This window comes from Andrena cerasifolii, chromosome 8 (genome assembly GCF_050908995.1).
Source record: "Andrena cerasifolii isolate SP2316 chromosome 8, iyAndCera1_principal, whole genome shotgun sequence".
In the NCBI taxonomy this organism is placed as follows: Eukaryota; Metazoa; Arthropoda; class Insecta; order Hymenoptera; family Andrenidae; genus Andrena; species Andrena cerasifolii.
In genome coordinates, this window is record NC_135125.1 from 10,491,384 (window position 1) to 10,515,732 (window position 24,349).

At 50.1% G+C, this 24,349-nt stretch overlaps 1 protein-coding gene across 3 annotated transcripts in view; it reads left to right on the top strand.

Moving 5' to 3' along the window:
* The window catches only part of LOC143372758 (uncharacterized), an 86,823-nt gene that overhangs the window by 46,267 nt on the left and 16,207 nt on the right, over window positions 1–24,349 (top strand). Inside the window, exon 2 of one of the 3 annotated variants that reach the window (XM_076819306.1) lies at window positions 9,998–10,044. The exons of 1 other annotated variant lie outside the window; for it this stretch is intronic. In XM_076819306.1, the coding sequence (XP_076675421.1) occupies window positions 10,016–10,044 (29 nt within the window). In that variant the 5' untranslated portion in view covers window positions 9,998–10,015. Of the gene's footprint in view, window positions 1–9,997; window positions 10,045–21,283; window positions 21,483–24,349 lie in introns of those variants that run through there. One more of the 3 variants, XM_076819308.1, reaches the window with a different exon arrangement.

The window sequence follows — 24,349 nt, forward strand, 5'->3', positions numbered from 1 at the left end:
TCATTGTCGATCGTCCCTCCATTTCCTGATTTATTCGCCTACGTACACCCTTCTTCGAGTCTCACTCAGTTCACGACTTCTTTACTCGGAGGTGACTTGGACCCATTTGGATTTCATTCACCAAACTTGGTCGGGGCCTTAAGGGGGTATGCTAGTCTAGACACTCGTTTTTGAAGGTGATATTTGAAAATTAATTCTGGAAAACCTATCGCACCTACAGGGCAGGGGTTTTGCACACATATTTAGTAGTGTTTGAACTATCAACACAAATTTTTGGAATGCATTATATTGAAATTTGTACAAGTTACACGCCATAGCGCAGGCCATGTCATCAAAAACCGGCCCCATCGGGCGCACGAATTGCGGCCGTCCTAGTCATCTGAAACGAAAGTACCAAAGATTTTTTTAATCTACATGAGTGTAGTTATGGTCCGAACTAGATGTAACCAAGTCCGGGCATTGTTACCGACATCACAGCTGTTTAAAAATTTATATTTGATTTTTTCGACTTTCCTTGAGCTAAAACAAGGTGTGGGGAAGGTTGTACTGAAACTATTGATATAATTCTATTCGTGGCTATAGGTACACGTTCACTTTAAATGTGTGTCAAATTTTAGCTCAATCGGTCCAGTAGTTTTTGAGAAAAATGTGCGCCCGATCTAAAAAAATTGTTTCGAGAAAAACGCGTTTAAAGTTTTTCTTGCAGTACCACCTATACGACTGAAGTTGCGGTAGATAACAACTAATTTCTGTAACTTACCCCTAATCTGGTATACCAGGACCGTAGAGGAAACCTTCCTGAGCTTCAAAAAAATCATGTTGGGCAGCTCTCTCTCTGGCAGTCATAGCCTCTTTAGATACAAGTATTGAGGGAACGACTGCCGGCCACGCTGCGGCCTTAAACCCCTATAACTCTGGGAGTTTTTCGAATTTCACTTTAATATTTTAGAGACATATTTTCGAAACCCTACAATATTTGAAAATCAAAAAAAAAATTAGAATTTTTGGGTAGAATACCCCCTTAACGAGCCCATGCTTTACGAGAAATTTAACAGAAGGGTACAGGGAGACCTGGATGTTTAGCCTTCGATAAGGAGATGAGAGAGATGAGCGTAGGAAAGTGTAAATGGAGCAGTAGAAGTAAGACCCTTCGGTGGACCGTTGGTGAGCGTTATTGACGCGGTGGACAGTCGTGTATCATTACGCGAGGATGAGACGCGCTTTCTGTGCTCGTCCACGGCTTCTTTCCTCCCATGGGCCCGTAATGGTGCATTATGCAAGAGACACAGGGGGATCGTCTCAACCGATTCGTGGGACGCGTTCAGCCCGCGGCCATTCTCACGCTGGTCGACCCTTCGGCTGGAAATCGCGTGTCTCGGCCCGCACAGATCGCGCCTCCTCGGTCTCCTCGGACCCAAGGCAGAGCCGCGCGTAATTTTAGCTTAATGCAGCCTTCGAGCCAAGCCGACGCAATACCGTTCCGTGGCCGCCCAGAGCGATCGACGGGCATCCACTCGGTTTTACCCCGATTTCGGCTGGATTATCGCGTTTATCCTACGATCACAATCACCGTAGCCAGGAATTTCCGCTTCGTTCCGCGCCACGAAAAACACCGAAAGCACCAAATTGCCATCGAACGGGCACAGCGCGTTCTCCTGACTCGTGGAATCAGCGACGCCTACAGGAACGCCGCTTCGACCAGCAGAAAGTGTTCACGGGCGACGGAACTTGCATTTTATCGCTGTCTCCTGGACATTCGCAAGCAACTCGTGGCGCGCTTAGCGCGCTGATTTACCGCCCTCGCGTGCCTTCAATTTACACCCATCGTTGCTCCGAGTTTTTCTACCGTCCGCCCGGCCCTCCCACTCGTCCTTTATTTCAATCAGCGCGGGTGCAGCCCTTCCCTCCTGCTCCGCTCAAAGTCCCTTGGCTGTTCGCTCGACAACTCCGAGCTACGTAGTAGGAGTAGAATAAAGGGTAACCTTCTGGCTGAGAGCAGACAGCTTTCTGTTCGCCGTCGCGACAATGTTCGCTCTCTTGTCGCTTGTCCGCGCTTTAATCCGCTGCATCGCTCAGGGACTGTCGTCCTTTCAACGAGCATGCCCTTTGTGCCCGACGGTGGTGGGCGCAGCCAGCGTCTCAGGGAAAACGATTTTCTTCCCCGCCCCCAGAAGTCGTGGAGAGTTGGAAAAACGTGAGGGGACTCGTCGTCGCTGGAAAGCCCAGTTGCAAGTGTTTAAGAAGTTTCGCGAGTTCAGTTATCGATTCGAAACACCGCGGAACGTTTCGGGCGGGAAAGTTGCGTCGAGTGCTCGGGTCTCTTCCTGCCTGCTTTCGTTGCACTTGGAAATATGCGCGTTTATATGCAAACGCCTGGCGTCCAATGGATTTCGCGGATTGTTTGGGGAATTGCAGGGCTGCCCGTTGTCTGGAAGATCGAAGCGAGCTCTCCGGGCATCGTACGGTCCAGCAAGCGCGGTAACGCGCGCGTGCACCGTGCCCCACCGCTCCTCGTGTAGGAGTAGAAAGTTGCTATTGTGCCGGGATCTGGTTTTATATAAATAGCTGCACTCTCGGGGCCCGATACGTGGCTTGAATTTCCGCCGAATAATGAAACAATAATACGATTCCCGGCCAAGTCTTTCGCGGAGCTTCCTGCTTTTTTAGAGGCCTCTTTTTAGGGGATTAGAAAGTAATGGGAAAGTCACTTGGATCCTCAGTGCTGCGACGATCATTTCGTAGGAAACCGCGAAACTTTTACAACGGGCAGAGCGCAACGGCGCGAGAGACTCGTCGAACTTTTCGCGAAGCGAGCCTCGAAATCGCCTGACCCACAGTGCCACTTCCTTCACAGTCCGTAGACTGCTGGAGATTCCGTCATGTCCGCGGTTTATCGCCGCTTCTGCGTCTGTCCGCGTTCACCGCGGCTCGAGTAACGGCTTGTCAACCAATGACCCGTGCTCGCGTTGAAACGCGCAGCCCTCGGAACGTGCGACGCATTTCCGTGGAACGGTAATATCGACGAGCCGGAGTGTTTTTCAAACAAAAAGAAGATCGCTCCGGGCCGAAATGGAAGCCACGCCACGTTTCAGAAGCTTGCTCTTTGGGAAGGCTGCGGACAGTGCTGCGTTACTCTATTGCTCCGGTGTTCTGGTGCTCTCGTTTCAAGCTGTCAGGAGGTAGAGAAAGAATCGAATCTTTGGGAATTTTATTTTGGAAAGTACATGCTTATTTGTGTGCAAATGCTTTTATATTCAGATGAAGGACACTTTAACAGGTTATTATATTATGTTTTGGTATAAAAATATTTAGTTATTACACAATTACAACTGATTTCCCGGAGGCTGTTTTTAGAAACATGTTTTACTGAAGTAACAAATGAATATAGAGGTATTTTTTGTTTTAATTTTAAGCGTCATTTCGTTGACTTTAATGTGCAAAAAGAAAATTTTAAATATATTTATAGGAAAAAGAGTTATAAATATAAATGTGAGAGCGTGTACGCGATGCACCGTTTGATGGTGAACACGATTCCGGACAGGTGAATTACCTAAAACATAAAGTAAAGGCATTTTTATAATCTGTAAGACAGTCTCCATCTTGTGCAGGAAGCAAACTTTCGATAAACAAATTAATACAATGTTTATGTTGAAGTTTCTGATTTTATCCTTTTTTGTAGGAAAAATATTTTTTATCTTTCTCCAAAGAATTTATATTGAAAATGTGCTGCCAATACATGGAGTAGAATAGTTTCCTGCAGCTCCCTGTAAATTTTCATTCAAATCGTTGGAGCGGTTTTCGGAATTTTATTTTCCCCCTTAGTAAAACGTAGTTTCTGGGAAATCGCGTTTGAAGTTGGACATCGTTATCCGATCTCATGTGCAGGCTCGTACATTTTGTACTGTAATTCCTTCAATTTTTGGAATTTCGGGTCCCGCTTGCGCTTAAAATACGTAGAAAAGATGTAGTTAGCGGAATATGCAAACTTTCTAAAAACCAATTTTCGAACATTTTTATGGTAACCCACCCCCTTAAGCGTGCGGTACTAGAAGAACTCTCCCTGCATAAGCAGGAACAGGGTCGACCATGGCCTGCGAAACGTCCATTTGCAATTTACGCGGGTGCAGGCCGGTGTATCCGGTGCTGGACGCACGCCCCTTCCTCCGTCGACAGGGGTCAGCTGTTGCTTAATCGCGTTAAGCAACAATCGCAATTCGTGGAAGCCTCGCGGCTCCATCGAATTCACCGAATCGACCAATTGGACTAGCATATGGCGGCGCGGCGATCGATGGCACGGGGCCCTGCTCCGGCGTTTTCGAGGCCGCGAAAGCGGGTATACACAGGTACCTACGTGTACATGCGGTTGACGCAAGCGAGCCAGTGATGTTTGCTCGCGCCTGCTTTTTCCCCCGACACCGGCGGATCGGGCTCAATTTGTTGCCATAAATAACGCAGAAATTCACCGCGGCGAAGGGGTGGTGAGGGGGCATCGAGAGGCTGTACGCCAGAGCAGGGTACCGGCCTCGGATCTAGTCGCGGTTTCAGCTCACGACGGGGCAAAACCGCTGCTCGATCGTCCAGGTAATCTGTTGGAAGCGTGTCGTACGCTCGATTTCCCTTTCAGATCGGCGATCGTATATCTCTGTGGTGCGGGCCGCGGCGCGCGTGATTAGAATCGTAAAATCGCCGACTCCGCTCGCCTGCGCGAGTTTATAGGCGTTCACTCTGCCGCTCGTTTCGCGCGCGTACCCCCTACCTTATCACTGATACACGCGTATTCGCGCGTTACCGGTTCTCCGTTTCTGCCCGTCCAGCATGGACCCGTTATTTCGTCATGGGCGAGGAGACGCGAGAGGCTAGTTGGTTCCTTAATGGAGCCGCTCAGCAACGTCACTTTGGAGTCTGATCATCGCGGGATATCTATGGATCTTCTTCTATTAGAGCATATTCTCCTAGCGGGGTCGATTTACGCGCTCTGCCGATCGTAGCAGCACAATTTCCAGCCCCTCGGTTTGAAATCTTTCCGCAGACCAATGGCGCGCCCAGAACGGGGCCAATAGCGATCCTCTGGGTAGTGATGGGAAAATGTCCTACCGCGTTTTCCGTTGGTCGACGCAATTGGGGTCTAAACCGAAAGTACAGAGAGCAAGAAACTGTAGAAAAGAAAGAGACAGAAATACTGACAGAAAGAGACAGAAATACTGACAGAAAGAGACAGAAATACTGACAGAAAGAGAGAGAAATACTGATAGAAAGAGCTAGATAAATGTTTAGGTTGTTATTTCAGGTTTCGCTCCAAAATGACTGCGGTTATACCGATCACTCCCTAGGGGATCACTTGTTTCGGTAAAAGTGCCGAATTTTATATATTAAAAATAAGATTTCAGGTTTTGACCACGAAAATGGATATAGTTCTTCAATTGACATTTGCATTAAATTTGTAAAATTCATAAATTTCATGTCTGTAGTTTTGGCCATAAAATCGCAAAATTCCCCCACTGTGCGTCGGCTAGCCGCGAAATCGAATCCTCGGCGGAATCGCGTCGCGAAGAAACGCCGATGCAGCGAGCCGAAATGGATCGCGTCTAGAAACTCTGGTTTTATTCCCGGTCTGTTTCCCCGGCGGCCGGCGTCAGGGCGAATTTCTTCTGGAATGTCTCGCCGTTCTCTCCGCGGTTCAAGAAAATCGCATGGAAACGAGTAAAACTGGAAAATCAAGGAGCGAGATCGATTTTTTCGCCACATCGCGCGGAAGGGGTTACTCGAGCAGACAGAAGAGATTGAAATTCTGTTATCGCGAACGTATGGAACTGTTCGAACCCTCTGCCTCCCCCACCCTTCCCTCCCGCGCTTCTCTATCCTTGGTTTTAATTACTTCTGGATATATATATATAACACAGTTTCCCACGAAACTCGGCCAGCGGATCATCGTAATTGTCAGAGTCGCTCTGGGAACAAAAGCGGCGAACGCGACATCGTTAATTGTGGCTCCGTCTCGAACAGTTTCGCGGATGTCTCCCGCCAGGCTCGATGAATCGCGGGGCGAAAGGGGAGGGAGCCGACGGACGGCGTGGAAAGGAAAAGGAAGGAACGACGGGAGGGAAATTAATTTTCTTAACGAGCCTAGGAGTCGGCGCGATTAAACGTTGCAGGGTAGCGCGATATTTCTGCGGGGAATAATTTATACTCGAGCGTGGCGAGGCCGATTCCGCGACGGGGATTAGATCGGGAGCGATGAAAAAGCGGAGCAAAAAGGGGGATAGAGGAAACGACCGATAAAAATGGCCAAGTTGTTGGCGTCTAAGGAATCCCGCTCGGCAAGGTCGGGAAACGGCCTAGCCGCTGGCTATGGCACTCTTTCGCCTCTGTATTGGTGCACCGGCGTGCTCGCGGGCGCACCGATCCGCCTCCATTTCCGCGTGCACTCGCGCGAGGAGGATGATCGTCGCCCTCGACTCTCCATCGATCTCCACTTTGCCTTGTAGCGAAATCCTGGGAAAATCGTCGACGATTGACGCGGCACATCGGCTGTCATATACCGTCAAGGTAGTACGAGTAGGTGAAGGACTGTAAAAAGAGCCGACAACGGTGGCAAACGAGATGGAAGGAACAGGAGCGTCGCGGCGCAGACTCGTGATTTAATGCCGCTGCCGATCGGCTTCGTTATCCGGTTACACGTGCATTCCAATAATTTTACATAACGCCCGGGGAAGTAGCTGAGTAGCATTCTGCGACTGGGTGGTAACGATCGGACGAGGAAATATCCGAGCGAAAATACGGCCAGCCTCTGAATATCGGGACCGAGCCCTCCGTTCGTCCCCGCGCTTTATTCTCCACCGAGTTGTCGAGCGACAGTATCTATCCCCCATTCACCGACCCCGCGGTAACGTGTTTTAATCACGGCTTTCTTGTCGCGTAGATTGAACTGTCACTTTCCGCGCGATAGCTCCTGGGCGTACCTGTTGGAACGGGGGGGATCGGCGGATCGTGTCTCGGATCGAATTGTCTCGTTAATCCGTAACGAGCGCGAAACGGTACCGAGGCTGTTAATTATTCGATGAAACAATCGATGGGCTTCGCTGTTAATCCAGCCGCGGCGAGATCGACCGCTCGAACCGCGTCCGTTCCCCGTTTCCACTTTCCAGCGATCCCTGCCCTCTAACGGGTGCGTCGTTGCTTAGCGAACGCGAAATCGCAGCTCGATCGCCAGGTGCACTGCGATCACGTAGCAGACCGCACAGCTGCGTTTCACTCGAGAATAGGGTTACCTGCTCTAAGCGGCAACTTTGTGGCTCGTTATCGCTCCGTGCCGCGAATTTCGACAGTTTCAAAACTCAAACTTTCCGCCGGAGCTCGAGGTTTTCGCGTCTCTCGCCTGCACGTTCCGTGGCGTGCCGTTAATTTGAAATAGAGGCGAAACGGGAACGGGGCTTCTGTGGACTCTTTCGCGTATCGAGACGTTCTCCAAGAACGCGTTAATTCTCGTTTAAATATGAAACGAGTCACGGGGCCCTGAGTCCACAGTATCCCGAGCGAGATCTCGCCATTGAATTTGCACCCGTGCTGAGAGGGAGATAGCCGCGGGAAGCTGATAAAATCTGGTGACCTATTTGAGGAAGAAAGCTCCTGGATAATTAGCGACGGATCGAGCCGCGGAGGAAACGAAGGAAATTAACGACGGCTCGGTATGACGCTCCCTCCGTGTTCGCAGCGCGGTATCGACGAGTTCCATCTGCCAGGGAAATACGAGTTGGAGATCGCGTTTCAATCGTCCACGAGCCTGAAACGCGTTTCCGATCGATCCGACAGGGAACATGCCCGTTTCGTTACAGGCTTTCCTCGCGTTGTTTTATCGGAACGTTGCTGCATTTCCATTTATATCTGCCGCGCCTTTTGACTGACGTCTCCTCTTGCTGCCTTAACACGTTGACTGCCGCGCGCGTTTACAGTGAAATCTCCTTCAGGCCACGAGTACCGCTGTACGAAGCGTATTCTGTTGGGTATTCCCACCGATATTTAAAAATGCGAATCGCTGATTGTCGCAAGAATAACCTCCCGCCCCGTTTGTTTCCATGGTATCATTCTCGGTCATTTATTTTCGTTACTTCGCATTAGTTTCAAAGTTTTGCATTCCACATAATTTTCTTAGTAAACCATTTTCGTATTACTTTCATAACAATAGTTTATACTAAAAAATATTCTACTCTAAATTTAAGTTATATTAGTAAATATAGTTTATATTAATTAATATTCAATAGTTTTGTTACTTCCTCCGCGAAATATATTTTCAAACACGTACGAATGTTCTGCGCAAGTAGTCAAAAATAAGCGTCACCGCAATACGCGTGACGCGGCCCGATCGGAAACTTTACTGTCACCCGAGTACGGGTGACGTGGCAGTAAACGTGTTAATAACAGATTCTAATAAATCTGAAAAGTTCCCGAGGCAAATCGCCCCTCCTCTCGCGGAGGATGCTCCGGAGCAGAAGGAGACGGCAGTTCATAAATCTTCATTGGCGAAGTGTCGTTATACCGTTAAAATAAAATGGACAGCGTGTGCCCCGGCGAATGATTAATCGCGCCCGGGGTCGTTTGTTACGGTGGACAGGGAAAATGGTAACGCTGTTGCGTAACCCGGAGCCCTGGGCCCGTTGTTCGCGATCGGTGGATCGCGACGACGCGTCTGTCGTCGCTAGACGTCGAGACGGCGAGCAGTCGACGATAACTCCTCGAGAACGACTACTTGCCGCGTCCTGTCCCGTCCGCGGTATTTTCTCCTCCATTTGCCGAAGAGATTAACGCGCGCCGACATTCATCACGCCGCCACCTTCTCGCAACTTTCCACCTTGAACAATGATATACGATGCAAACAAACTTTTTGCCTCGTCGCCGATTACCGGCCGATTCCCCATCGACCAATGGCCGTCCGAGCTTTTATTGACTCCGCGAGAAAGCTGCGCGTATTCTAGCTTTTTGCCCGGCACGTTAAATGGTCGTCAGGGCTCCTTCCAGCGTTTTACGAGGCTAAGACGGACTTAACGAACCGACGCGACGCGTTCGAGGTACAGGTACTTGGAAGAATTCGACGAGTATAGGTGCCATTCGATTACCATTCGTTCCATTATCTACGAGATTGCCTTCGGACATTGCGACGGCGATAACTGCGGATGATTTTCCGCGATTTCGAGATAGCCGCCTGGTGACGAGTCCTCATCCCTCGGATCTCTAACATGTATAGCGAGCTTGGCGGCGCAATTGAAACTAACTCGCTGGGGCAAGCGTCTCGTTACGTTCGTCGATTTAATTGGATCGCTTGGACTATCGGCGATATCGCGCGACGTTGATGGGTTTTCCCGATCGTATAAAGTCCGTGCGAACGATCGAGCGCGCCGCGTCCCTTGGCGACACGGAGCGGACGGCTTTATTATTCCGATTCGACCACGATCCAGCGGAGTTCGGTCGTGTTGCGAAGCGTTATCCTCGCTCTTCTGCCCTCCCCTCCTTTCTGGGGGGAGGGAGGCAGGATTTCCCCGTAGGAAACCGAGACAGGACGGTATAAACGATAGCAGACGCTGCTCGCGAACGCGGCGAGGCCGTGTAATTAAGAAGGGAGCGGAGTTGTTTATGGCGCGGCATGCAAACGACTTTGGGGCCCGTGTAACGCGCGGCTAGCACGAGCTAGATGAGATCTAGAAGCGTGTCAGGGTCGTTCCACGGCCTCCCGCCTCTCTGATCTTGATACTCTTGATACTCCCCGAGAAACTCGTCCGGCAATTTTTAGCCCGCCATTTTCGCGACCCTCGGGAGAATAGACCGCGATCCCCGACCGATCGCGTAATAACTCGTCCCGAGGCGGACCTCGGGCTCGTTTCATCGCTCTCCTCTCAGTCGTCTCTGGCCCGCTCATTTTTCTTCCCACATTTATTATCGCGTCACCGCTCGCTCCTTCCATTCGTTCTGCCTTCGTGATGACAACGCGATGCGTTTCTTGTTCCAGGTGAGTTGGACCGTGACGATGAAGCCTCGGCTCTTGGGTCGGAAGCTGTAAGTAGTCCTCGGAGAAGCTTCGCGATTTTGGGGACGACCTTCCGCTGGTTTACTAAACGAAACTCGGGCTTGTTCGTCGCAGCGTTCTGCTTCGATTATCCCTAGAAATGTTGCTGCCATCGCCTGCATTGTCCGCACTTTTTGCAAAACCAGAGCGTGTCTGTGACCTTTTGTCGCGTAGCAGCCCGTGACCCTCGCAAAAAGACGTGCTCCGCATCAACAGGCAGGTTGGCGGAAACCCAGGCACCATTTAGTCCCCATTTAAATTGAACGCGCAAAAAGCATGTAGCGGGCAGCAGTCGTCAATTGTCTACTTGCACACTCGTGCGCTACGACTAGCTTTTTCCGCTCTGCAACTTGGCGCGCACAGCGGGCAGGAAACCGCGGGAAGCGTGCACGTCCGGAAGCTTTGATGCGCTCAATGCCTCCCTTCCGGCAGTGCGCTGCGCCGTCGACATCGCGGCGTCTGCGGTGGTGGGCAGAAACGAGACGACGCCGGGCGTCGTCGGTACCACCTGCCTTTCTGCCCGCTATGGAGATGGCGTTAGTCGTCGGTGAACGATCAAACCTTCCACCCCTTTACCTTATGAACAATCAGATTTCCTCGCGTCCTAAGTAGTTTGTCTACGTTTTAAGTATTCATTAGACACGGGACCGTAATGGAAGCAAAGTTTCGATTAGTGCCCTACTGTTTAACTTCGAATGGTGGGAGTCTTCAATCGAGGAAACGCTCTTCGAGTAATTTAAAGTTGCATCTAATAGTCGCGAGAGGTTGGACTCGCTCTGTTTCGTTTACTGCCCGAGGCCAGTTGATGGCCGCTGGAAAATAAAATGTCCACTTTCCGCGGAACAAACGTCGACCAGACCGTCAAAAATGGCTGAGTGGATTGAAGCGAAATAGAGAAGGGAGCGAAGGGTGGGCGGAAGGAAAAAGGAATACGGTTTACGATTTCCCTGCCTGCAATCCGGAGTACCGGGGACATTAGGGCAGACTTCATCGGCGTAATGTACCCTCCACTTGGGTAATTTCATTTAACCCAGCGAAGCGCGCGCCGTGACCCGTGGACAACAGTTGAAACATTCGGACGATAACTACGCGAAACCGCGGCGAGAATTTGCAAGCCGTGCCGTTCACCTCTCTGTTTACTACCTTAGGATGATGTAGGATGCGAACTGTAGTTCAATGCAGCCCGCGAGCTGCGTTCGGAATTAGAGACCGTAGCACGAGTTCCACGCAATTATCGATTCCTCTTCAGTCAGGCTCGCCAGAATTTTCTGCTCGCGGTTGCTACAGGCTCTTTCATTTTTCACTCGCATCTTTGGATTGCTCGAAGCCTCCTCAAGGAATGCAAAGACTCGGAAAGTAGAATCGCTCTGATTTTCCAAAGCCGAGGACTGGGACGGAGCTGGTCGATGCACACAGCGAAATATTAATTACTAGATATACTCCGTTAATTAATATACCTCCGTCCGTTTCCTGAACGCGAGCCATTCCTCTTTCCGCCGGCCATCGCACACAAAGACTAAACGATTCGTCGATAGCCGACGGGAAATGCTCCCTGGCTTTTCTCTCTTTCCTCACCGTCCACCGAGAAAAACACAAGCTGCACGCGACTAATTTAATTACAGGCGAAAATCGAAACACTGTCCTCGGTGTTTATGCCATCCGCCGTATACCTGTCTCTGTTCGCCGCGTATAATCGAAGGGACACGAATAAAATCCAGTATCTGTAATTGGAAACGGCATTAATTCCATTGTTTCGCGTTTGCCAACAATATATTACCGATATCGACGCTGCCGCTGTGTTCCCGGCATGCAAATGCAGACATTTAATTCGGAAAGTCCTAATTTGTTCGTTGGCTCCCCTGTTCTCTATTTCAGCGGTTTAATGCAGTTCGCCCTCCTGCAATTACACAGAGTGTGTAACCGAGCACCTTGCATTTTAAATCCTTCGAAATTCTTCTCCCAAGTTATTCTCCGCTTTACAACTGATACCGATCGCGCCAGTGTTTTCTCGAGTTATCGCATCGCGCAGTGATACACTTGTGATAATTTTTTCATAACGCCGTTACAGTGGCCTGCTTTAACGCATTCTGGATTGCAACGGGCAGCGCGTCCACCGTTAGGAGAACGACTCGCAGGGTTCTCGCGGAGGAGCACGAAAATATTGGAAAGCCCAAGGATACGCGACGGATGATAACCATCCGCGAGATTAATTCCGGTCACGGATACGGTAACCGTTGCTTTCACGTATACACGTGCAGCTGGAGATTACCGTTGGCCAAACCTTGGACATCGCTCGCCTCTTTTTCCTCCTTTTCCCCTGCCTATCAAATATTTTCACAAAGGATTCCATTTCGCCCCACCGACTGCCCCGTTCCTTCCCTTCTAATTCCTGCTCAGAACTGTGAGAATTAAATCTGCCGGCACTTTCTGGGGCACGCTTTACATGCGCGCACCAACCATCTGCAATTTCCTTTCGGAGGGACGATCCTTCGTCGACTCCGTACAACAGTCGCGGTTTGCTGACAATGCTGACGTGCAAGCTGTTCCGCCTTACTGATTCCCGTGTTCACCGACGTCTGCTTATCCTTTATTCCCTGTTGTATATACAGGCTGTTCCCTCGTAGTCACTTGCTTCTCCTGGCAAAGTTCGACCTATCGTGCGTGCGCTCAGAAAAGCTGTCTCTAATTTACGAGCTCGACACCGGAGCGTCCCATTAATCACAGACGAGCGCTAGTTGGAAAACAGTAACGATTCTGCGTGGAAATTTCGATCGGTGATTCGGAACAAAGACGCGCCTCTGCGTGGACGGATCGAGGTGCCAGTCACGGTGGAGCAGCTTGCTGATTGATAACGCGCGATGAAACCGTTGAACGCTCCGAATCGCTCGTTTAATCCAGCGGAATTCGCACGACGTCGAGTTGGGAGGACACTCGAATATCGACGTGCTCATCCGTCAGGCCAGTTCACTGCTCCGCATGAAGCGATCGGCGGCGTTCAGTGGCAACATTCGACATCGATCGAGCTCTCTCAGCTGCTTATAATTAGGATCGTAGCTACCGAGCTTCGAGCGACTCCGGGATAAGAGTGGGATCTCTATTTGTCGGGGCCCATCGAAATTAATCGACTAATTCTACTCGGCGTCTATTCAAAGTTTCCAGCAGGCTCATTCCACTGCGATGCACCGTACTCGCATGGACCAGCGCCAGCTGTAACTCGCTGCTTCGCGAAACATGTTGACTCGAACTACTGGATGCTGTCCGTGGGCTCCTTGTTTTATTCATCCCATCGACTCAGACCCCATTCTCACCCAACTTTTTCTACCGAAAGAAGTTCGACGGCCACGACCCCCGGTTTCCCGTCCAACGAATTCCCCTACGATGCTCTCTAATAAAATCGCAAGACGACGCCCTCTCGCTTGAAAGCGACGCTCCGACGCAATGCTTTGTCGGCTAGTGGAAGAGATTTTACGTTCCCTTTAGTTCGGCTCCCTTCTCCCGGCTTCGCAGGATAAATGGTACTGGCTATGGATCACCATGAAAGCAAACCCAGCGCCGTTTTCCCCGTCAATTTGCGAGCGCGCGAAAATCTGAGCTCTCTCTGGTTCCCTCCATGCATGACTGCACGCCCTTTGGCATTCCTCCTCCCTCGAGCATCCAGCGGCGTCATTTCGAATAAATATTTCGGGCTCGTTCCGTGGCAGGGAACACCAGCGACAGATAAGGCGGTGCCGCTGGTGTCTGGTGTAAAAAATAAAATAAAACCCGCCGCTTTACGAGGCGCTTTACGTGTCCCGACCACGATTACCCCGCGACCATCGCCCTCGTTTGTCCCGTCGAACGGGCTAGATCCTCGACGACGATAATTAAGGGCGACTGCCCGTAATTAAGGCTCCTTGGGTCGATGCATCCACGTTCCCCCCATCCCCGGACGCCGTGGATGACGATCTAACGTTAACGCGTTTTAATCGACGCCTCCTATGACGCTGCTCGCGGAGCGTCTCTGATTCCTCCTTAATGATTCTTCGGTGAAAGATTATTCAGCACTTTCAGCTGAGCGGCGACTCAGAGCTGGGCATCGCTTCTCGGGTACTGTACATAATCAGCGACGAGCCCCGGCCTTCGTTAAGATGCAACGGACGGGTTAAACCAACTGAGAGGATGAAGAGAGCCAAAGAAAGTTTATCGATCAGCTGCCATTCCTGCGTCGCGTTCTTCCGCGACGTGTCTGCGAGGCACAACGAGGTGCACGCGCACCCAACGCACGTCAAGCGTGATCGACGTTCCCGATATTGCGATTCGAATACCACGCGAGCTCTGTCTTCGGCGCGAATCTCGGCCGTCCAAGACTAGTCAGATCGGTCTGACGTGCTCCTTTACGGGATCTCCGCTGCAGCCGGGAACGCTGGAGGGGTTTCACAAAAGTATCACGGAATTCGGCGATTTCCCGAGGGGAACTACGGCGACTTTACGGGCCGGGGAAGATTAATTTCCTCCTCGCGGATTAAAACGCCTTCCGCTTTGGACCTGATAGCCGGTTAATTCGGGAAGGAAAATGAAGCCGGGTGATCCGTAAGGCGTAGCCGAGCTGAGTTCACGGAGACTGGTTATTGAACTTGCCGTAGAAACCCAGTTTCGTTGTGTATGGAAGGAAGAATTCGCTGCTTCGGTATATCCCTATCTCGGCGCCGTGTGGGAGCGAAAAGATTCGTTCACACCTTCTCAGCCTAAAGGATAACAATGTCCCATCCTTCAGCTAACAGCGCATTTCACTTAGCTGAAAGACGAGACATCGACGAGGAATCGCGTTTGCTCGCGAGACATTGTTTTCTGGCTGCGCCGTTTTCAATCGGGATCGAGTAGGACTTTAATGAGGACGTTGTCTGGCCGAAGAGTCCTAATTTCAGGACGCGGATTGCGCTAATGATCCAACTAGGGTTTGTCGGTTTTTAAAAACCGATTTTTATTTGTGAATTTGTAAAATTCTGAAACCGGGTTTTAAATTTAACAAACCGGTTTTATATATTAGAATTAATATGCAGAAATTAATTAATTATTTAATTAGAAACGTTAACATTTTGACTTGAAACTCGCCTCGCATATTGTAGTATGTAACACTTTGCTCATTACTGTAAAACTGTATTCAGGAGTTCATATTTTTTTAAGAAAAATACTAAATGCAATAACGATTTATAATTTGGTACCATTGTAAAAAATTTATATTTTGAGCGGATTTTAGTTTTTTTCATTTGGTTTTTTATGCAGTCTATTTTATTATGTTATATTTTTGTGGATCCATAAATATTAAATGAACTAAAAAATTGTACGGATTTCAGTTAATTTAACTTTTATTTATTTATTTGACTTTGTATAGATAGAGTATATTTATTTTGTTATATTTTTGTAATTCCATGAATATTAAGGAAACTGAACATTTTTAAAATAAGTACAAATATTTATTTACTATTTTAATTTTATATATTTTTTGTGAAAATTCGAAAACCGGTTTTTTCAAAAGTCGGTTTTTGTACAAACCCTAGATCCAACGCACGCGAGCATAGTGGTGAATCGCGAGTTTACCAACCAGAAGCTACTTGGTTTGAAGAGAGAACAGAGAGACTCGTAGAGAAGGACAGGGGGTTCCTTCTTTAGCGGCGAAACCTCTTGGGTACCCCCTAGTCTGCGTTTGTTGACTTTAGCTCGTGAATTGTTAGCTTGTCTCCTAATTATTGGCGGTGCCAAACAATGAATCTGAGGGGAGCGAAGGAGTGCCTGATTCCAAAATCCACCCAGGTACTTCAATCACCCTCGCATTAATATCTCTTTCATCGCCTTTCGAAACCCCTTGCCTGCTGTGAATTTAGCATACTAAAGCTGACACCAGCTACTCATTACCAGCCGTTGCGATTCGTTATTCATCCTGAGCGTGGAGCAGAGAAGTCGATGACCGTAGTACGAGGGTGGGAAACTCCACAAAACAGCCGCACGGCTTGCCTGTCAGCTAAGGGTGAGAGTCATAGACCGCGAGTATCATCTCCATTTGCTTGGTGCCACGAAAACTACCTGGCCCGCTGTTGATGTTATCTGGAAAATCGGCGACGGTTAAGGGGATGGTCGAGTGGGAGGGACGTGCAGCTGGTAGCCGGCCATCGGCTTGCAAATACGAGGAACGCGTGCTGGCACCGTTAGCGAATATTCGGCAGCGGCAGTCGCGCGTCGATCGTCCACGGAAGCGGCTGCGAGACCCGCTCCGTATCGAGCTCCCCATTCCGCGATTGTTTAGTCTGCGTGGTCGGATAAAAAGGACTCCGATGAAGATATAAGCTCGCAAAACGAGGCAGGCGGGCGCAACTGGTTCGATAGAAGTGCTTAAATTTAGAAACCGAGGGAACCCTGAATCAAAACGCGCGTACATCCTGGCCAGACGTTCCAAGAAACGGTGGTAAGATGGATCGAGAGCAACGGAATATCGAACATGTCGGATTAAAATATCCGGTCCGAAAGGAATCTCCTCGCATAGATCGTATAACGCGGCTCTCTCCGCGCGCTTGATATCGGGTCGTTTACACGGCCGCGAAAAATGCCTCGCGAAAAGATGCACGTTCGCGTGAACCAAAATATTGGGGCTGGCCGAGGAACGTTCATGGATTATACTTGCACTCTTTACGCGCGAATCGTGGCAGGTCTCAAAGATCCCAGCCGTGTTTCTGTAAAAAGGAACAAGTTCTCCATTGTGCCTGCAGGTAGTGGGAGCTTCATCAGGGCACCGAGGGTGCGATGATACCGTGTGTGCTCCGCAAGTTCCCTTCCATTTTCTGGCTGCAGTTCGTCACGTCCTCCGTGCGAGCCTGATACAGTAGTTGGTAATCTTATCGCAGCCACTCTGGGCAAGAAACGCAGCTGCCCCGTTCAATTTCCCCCCCTGGTCCCAGCGCCTCGATTTTGCACCTCTTCTTCGCAAGATCCAGGCGCGTGCTCGCAGCACGGTTGCCCATTTCGATTGAAATTGATGTCACGTCCGCGGATCGTGTTCCTTTTGCGACGCTCTAGTCGCAACAGGGCAGGCTCGCTGCGATTCCACGGGTTTCTAAAAAATTCACCGAAGGAAGGCGTGTCATCTCGTCGAAAGCTTTTGGCCACCGTCTGAGATTCGACTTTCCGCCGTTCCCGTCACCGCCGAGTCGTTGCTAGGAATCAAAAACTCGAGCCGCGTCTGTCCGTAACGTAACGAGTTACTAAACCGAAGAGGACTCTATGCAACTTAGGTGTCAGCTCCATGCATCGCGACTACTGCGAGTTCCTAAATACTTATAGTAGCTTACCAAGGTATTCTTGCCTCGTCACAGGACCTACCCTCTATCGTGTCAAGCTCCCAGAATGCCCCCTGTTGTCGAGTGACATTTCTTAGCCTGGCCTCTTCGACTGCCCCCAAAGTGGCCCCCGTCTGCTCGGTTCTCAATTTCTCGATCTTCCCCAGCCATCGCCTGGCGTCACGTCGCCGCGATCGAGTCTAGCAACGGCCTGGGATTACCACACACTGCGGTAAATTTAATTGCGGCCTCGCCGCGCGCGTGCTGCTGTTAATTCGCCAATCGAGTGGCCGCGTTCCTCGTTAATATGATTTGCTGGGCGCACGCAAGAAACAACCGCGACTGTACGCCTCGGTCTGCGCCGCTGGAAGTTCGCGCTCAAGTACCTATCCTCTAATTACCAAATCGAAGCGATTCTCCGTACACGCAGGTCCTCGGCGAGCGTTAGAGCCGCTGCCTGGAATTCATCAGCAAGATGCGTTCACGCGAAATCCAGAGTTTCAAAGCGATTCCTCGAACGGCGGAGGGCTGAGCGCGCGGACAGCTACTCAGTCCTCTGTTACCGTCAATCCCGACGACAGCTGAATCGTGACGGCCTCGTAATTAGACCAGGGTATGCCTTCGGAGTGATTATTTGGTTACCACGCGGGAGGGATTGAACGTGAGTTATGGTTCCGAGTGTAGCCGATTAACAGGAGGGAATCGTAAGTGTACTTGTGCTGCCGTATGCAAGCGCCTGATATTCACCCACCGCTGGAGAGAAACATGGCTGCCCCGAGTAATTGCAGTGTTCGACAAAATTTTACTTTTTTCGGACTTGTAACATTTAATAGCCGTTTCTTATAGGTTTTCGTGCCTTGAAAACGAATCCGCAAACCGTTTGTCGCCATCACCCTCAGTTTTTGAGACATTCGATTTTGAAAAAAAATCAGCGGTAATACTTATTCGGTTGCTCGTTGCGTCAAATTATTCTATGAACCCTTCCGAATTCAACGATATTAGTTATTATTGCATTATGAACATTTAAATATATTTAAACATCCATTTTTGAAGATATCTTTCAATTTATTTCCAAAACTAAGGGTCTAGGAGAAAATCTGACCATTCCACGCGATGCAGCAGACATTTTTCATTCGGAAACCACCAACAGAAGTGGTAAGTCACGTTTTGTTTTCAACACAGAAGCGAAATAGTTTGGCAAAACGAGCGGTGTCGACAGTGGTAGTCACGCGCGTTAAGCGATTGTGTTACGCTGAGCGGCAGTAGATCGCGCGCCGCCGTTGACTACCACTGTCGGCACCGCGCGTTTTGCCAAATTATTTCGCTTCTGTATTGAGAACAAAACGTTGACTTACCACTTCTGTTCATGCTTTCCGACGGAAAAATGTCTGCTGCATCGCGTGGAATGGTCAGATTTTCTCCTAGCCCCTTAGTTTTGGAAATAAATTGAAAGATACCTTCAAAAATGGGTGCATTTCGGGTGTCCTTTTCCCTTTGATCGATGTTTAAACAAATTTAAATGTTCATAATGCCATAATAACTTATATCGTTGAATTCGGGAGGGTTCATGGAATAATTGGACGCAACGAGCAACCGAATTAGTATTACCGTTTCGACACAAAAGATGTTCAAATTTGAAAATTTGTAGTTTTTTAAAAATCGAATTTCTCAAAAACTGAGGGTGATGGCGAAAAACGGTTTGCGGATTGGTTTTCAGGGCACGAAAACCTATAAGAAACGACCATTGAATGTTACAGGTCCAGATGGCTGTCGAACTGTGTTGTCGGCAGTGGAGTTTATAGTTTGTCTTTCCCCGCTACTCTTCTGCGTCTCTTTTTCTCCGCGCTTCTTGCCCTCATAAACACAGTCAGCTTCCATTAGAACGGGCTTGCCGTTAAATTCATGGAGCGCTTCCTCCACTTGTCACCGCCCTTGAGGCGTCTTCCCTGATATACGCTGGCGTGCATCGCAGCAGTCCCGTGGTCGCCAATGGCACAGCTTAATCTCTGATCGCATAGTGCTTATCGCGCTGCAATTTCCCACCGATCCCGCGAATCCACCGGCCGCGACTGCGATTTTCACCCGACAGTTATTGACCAGGAATTTCCGCGAGCCTGACCCGTTTACGCGCAGGGGAGCATTCAGAATCTGGCTTTGTATCGAGTAATTTTGATGGATAACAGTGCCCTCCAGGCGTGGCGAGTTTTCGAAGCAAGAATTCGTTTCGATGAAACACAGCTTTTATTCGACTTTCTCTCAAAATGTGAAGCGAACACTTTGCTGCGCGAAGCATGAAAATCGCGAGGCAGAGCAATTTCGCATAAATTCCATTATCGAACGGTCGGAAGGACCGGAGCCGCGACTGGATCCAAGAAAAAAGAACACCGCCACGTGAAATTTATTATCGGTGGTACAAGCCCCGTCCTAAAGGGCCGGCAATTACGCAGATTGCTCGGGGAGATTTAGGAAAACGATCGAACCTCCCGCAGAGAGGCTAGTTGCACTCTTTCCCTATTAAGCCGATTCCTTTGTTCGTGAAATCGTGTTTACAAGCAGAGGTCGATTTGACCGCGGCCGCAGCATCGTACTACCACCCCCCTTTACAACACGTGGCCGACTGGGGGGAGCGTGTTGCATGGTGCAAGGGGAGAGGGTCTTCGCGAGGCTTGGCCGCAGTGGCATTTCGCGCGTCCGTGGATCCGCTCGCGTTTCCATCTGCGCCGGGGCTGCTGGAAGCTCAGCGGAAAACCCTTCCTCCCAGCCAGCCGGTCGTTTAATCGCCCGCCGCCTCTTCCTTGGACTTAGTTCGCCGTCGAGCGTCTGCGCAGCTCCTCGTTTCCTTGGTGCCTTGGTTCCCCGGTCCCTCGGTTCCTCGCCACGCTAACTTCAAAACGCGACGAAGCGCGCTCGTGGACGCGCTGGACCCCGGTCCCTTCCGCGATCTCTCGGCGTTGAAGTGTGCTTCGGTCGTTCGGTACTCCGTGTGTGTTGAGTGAAGTGCACCCTCGGCCGTGCCACGGAGAGAAGACCATTCGCATCGCGGTAAAAGCCGCTGCTTGTTCTGCTACTGGGACGCAGACGGTTCCGAGGTTAAGCGCGGGAGTCTTCGGATGCTAGCACTTTGGTGGACAGTGTGATTAGTGCTACCTCTATCCAGTGGATCGTCTCGGAGGGGTCATGCCACCAGATCAGATGAGTATCCCCTTGACAGATCGACAGAGATCACGATCTATTCGCGTGCACGGGCGTGCAGCACGTCGGCTGAGCGAATGAAGGGTGTCTGTAAACACGAGCGCAGGGGAGAGTGCGTTCAGGCCGTATCAGAGTTGAGCATGGAACGGGACTGAAACCGCGGAATGCAAGGATCAGGCCAGGGGAACTCGCGGCGAGGCGTATCGTCGCGAGACATCCGTTCCCTGAAGGGCAACTGAACGGAACCGGAGTGCAGACGAGAGAGAAAAATCGGCCGTAGAATAGAGCTATTGGCACGAAGCCGAATCTCACGGACTGTCTCGAGAGAGTAGCACGATCGGGAGCTTCGTTTCGCCACTTACCCTCACCGGTCTCGCCTCGAAACTAGCATCGATCGAGCCCCGTAAAAATTCTTGATGGCCCTTGGCACGGAAGCCCTTCGATGCGCTTTGTTTCGCTATTCTGTTGGTTTCTTCGGGCTAGGTCACACGCGGTCGCGCACGCCTCGTTTTCATCTCTGGCAGCACAGTCCTCCCGATATTCCCTCGTCCCATCGCGACCACGACCGCGCACCCACGGCCAGCTTTCCGCATTTTCCCGCTTTTGTGCGCGATATTGCCTACCGCGGTTCTTTGTGCTCCCACCTCTTCCTCCATCTTTTCTCTGGCTATTTCGTCCTCAGGAGTACAATCTCCCTTACCCTTCTGCATTTTCGTTCCTTCCTCGTTAGCTGTTGATCCTGGCTACGCTTCCCTTCCGTCCAACCTCTTCCACGCTGGATCAAGCTTGAACCGGGACAACCTCTCGTCGCTTGAGACGGTCGAGTGGTACGGAAAACGCGTCACATTTTCCTGTTTTGTTCGCGCAGGATGCGAGTTGGTTCTGCTCCGGATCCCGCTGCTGGGACGCGGCTTCTATCCCGACTAAAGGTAATCCTCCGAGTTTCTGTATCGATTTGTCAACGTATGGACGGAGAGTAAAGGCTGTCGTCGGGCCTGCGAAAGGAAGATACCTCGTAGCCGCTGTTTCCGACTTTCCACTAGGCTCCTTTATCCCGCGCGTTCGACCAGCAACCCCCCTCTCCTCAAGGATAATTGCGAAATTCTGTACGAGAGTGGATGAACGCTTCCGTACCCCCTGGGCGCTCGTTTTACAGCTAACTACGTACAGTCGGTTTCCATTAATCTCGATGATCTTCCCCGTGCTATTGCTGTTCGGAGAAATCGTTCTGTTACAGTACTGAACACGCTAATGCCCAGTTAGAGGTCCGTGAATTGGCCCAGGAGCGTAAGTGGTAAAAGTGCGGTTCGAGCGTCCAAATTGCGCGTCCTCCTACGCAAATATTTGCGCGAATTTTCGCGAACGATGCGTGGCGGGAAGCGGAGAGTTCGCCGCGACGAGTTCGAAGACGAAAGGTGTACCTAATGCGAGTCAAACGACACGTACCCGAAACGCGCCCAAGCACGTAGCCACCGGAGGTGGAAAACGGATCGAATTGGTGTTTGGAATGTCTGTTGTCGCAGTCACGAGTGCATTCCGCTTTCAGCCTCCAATTTTCTCCGTGCCTAAGCTTTGTTTTCCCCGTGGAATACAAGGGCTCGTGTGTTTACTGTCAATCGACTTTTCCCCTTTTCGAGATGAAAGAGACGGCAAAGGTTTGTCGCAAAAAGTTGGTAAAGGTCACTGACCCATTATCTTCGAAAGTACTACCCTTCCTCGACTGCTCGCTGTTTCCAATGGCAAATTTGAAGCTCTCGGCTCCTCGGCGCAACCTTTGAAACGCCGGAACTAGGTGATTTCGGGCATTCGTATCGCGCACCGGGTCGTATGCAGAATTGAAGGGGAAAGGCAAAGGTGAAAGGCGTTTTCTAACGACCAGAGGAAAAGAGCCGCGTTCGCGTTTCGCAGAGCAAAAAGGGGCCGATTAAGAGAGAAGCCAAAGAGTCTGATGAAATTAGCCAGCGGAGGCTGGTGCAGCGCCGAGAGGCTTCTCGAGAAGGTGTTGTCGAAGGAAACCGACGGCGGGGCTTGAATGAGAAAGGCAAATATTTTCCAGCTGGACTGAAGCGGTAAACGGAGATCGGGGGAAGAAAAACCCCAAGAAAAGTGAGGTTCTAACCCCTTGAATAGGCGAAAGCGAGTTAACTCTTCGCGCGAGAACGCTTCCTCCTTCGAAAACTCTAGGTAACTGGCCGAAACGTTTAATAATTGCGGCTGTGGGGATGGCGTAAATGGGGTAAATACTGGCTGCGTTTTGGACAAGATGAATTAGCTCGCTTTTAACGGTTCTTAAATACGCGGGGGCTGTTTCTGCCAGGGGGTAATTCGGTTAGCTGGTTAAATGGCCAGGCGGGGTGAAAGAGGTCTCCAGCGCGCATGAAACTGCACTCAACGGATGTTTCAATTTTCTGTGAGCAGCTTTAATTGGCCACGGCCATTCTCCAGCACCGTTTTTAATGCCACCACTTCGATACGCGATTTTCGGGGCGTATTTTCCAGCTCGCCCGTAACACGCATCGGCATCGCTCGACGATCCGCGATTTATTTTAATGAAACGTAGCGTTTTGCATCGAGGGCCATTAATTTAACAACGACTGGGAAATTCAGACGCTGGGAAATTTTCGGGGGAGCCGGTTTTTCGCGTGCATGGGTGTGTGGCCATTATGAACGAGCGTTATTGATTTCCCGCGTACGCGAGCTCGCGTTGTAATTAATAAATAGAGGTGATGAATAACCTCGTGACTTTATATTCATTAAAATTACCAATGGACCTGGCAACGCGTCGAATCGTCGAGCCAAACAGTGGGCGGAGTAGTCCGCGTCTCAATTCGTAATCGTTCTTCCGAATGCGACCGACCGTCTGTTACTTTTAATGGGGCAGGATAAAAGCGACTGGTCGATAAAGGGATATAGAACGTTAATGGAGACATTTACTTTAAGTACTTGCCAGGCAAATTATCATCGAGGAATGGATTCCCTTGATTGACCCAAGGGGTCTGAACGAACCTCCGGGAAATATATTTCCCCACTGATAATTTCTTGTAAACCAATTTCCCCGGCGAACCGAGCGCCCGTTATTCCGTTTGCTGTTACGTGCCAATCGAAGATGATTAAATTATAATTAACGCGGCTGCGCCGATAGAATAATCGCGGAATTCTGTTCGAAATGATACAGAGGGACAGTGATTGATACTTTCACGGCGTTTCGAGTGTTCGCGGCGGTGCGAGCTGGGTCGACAGAGCCCAGGGATAACGTTCCTCGTCGCACACATAGAAATTACAGTAATAAAAACGATTTTAGCTGTGTTCGTACTCCCCTATCGACCGTTTCTCTGGTCCGCAACACCGCGGACGCCGCGCACCGGCTAATTTGCCAAATTGATTCGCTAAATTAATAAACATACCCGATTCTCATCGCGGACAGGGTTAACGACAAACGGACCCCTCTGGGGGAGATTCGTTGGATGGTTTCAGCACTCGCTTTTTACGTTAAATTGATTACAAACTTGAAACTGAGCGTCGCGGTATTTACAGAGTGTTTCGAGGAGGTTTGATCAAAACTTTGGACACGGGCGACGTTCACAGATATTATGCAGCAAATCTCGCGCATAAACTTCTGCCCAATCTTTCGGAAGCATCCTGCACAGAGTAAGAACTTAGGAAAGCTCGGAATTCAGGAAATATAACGGTGCCGTTGCATCGGGCTCGCCTCGGTAACTTGTAACCCAAGATACCGTCATATCGACCCTGTCCCTCGTATTTGCAGTTTGTTATACCTTTTTACCGAGCCCCGGAA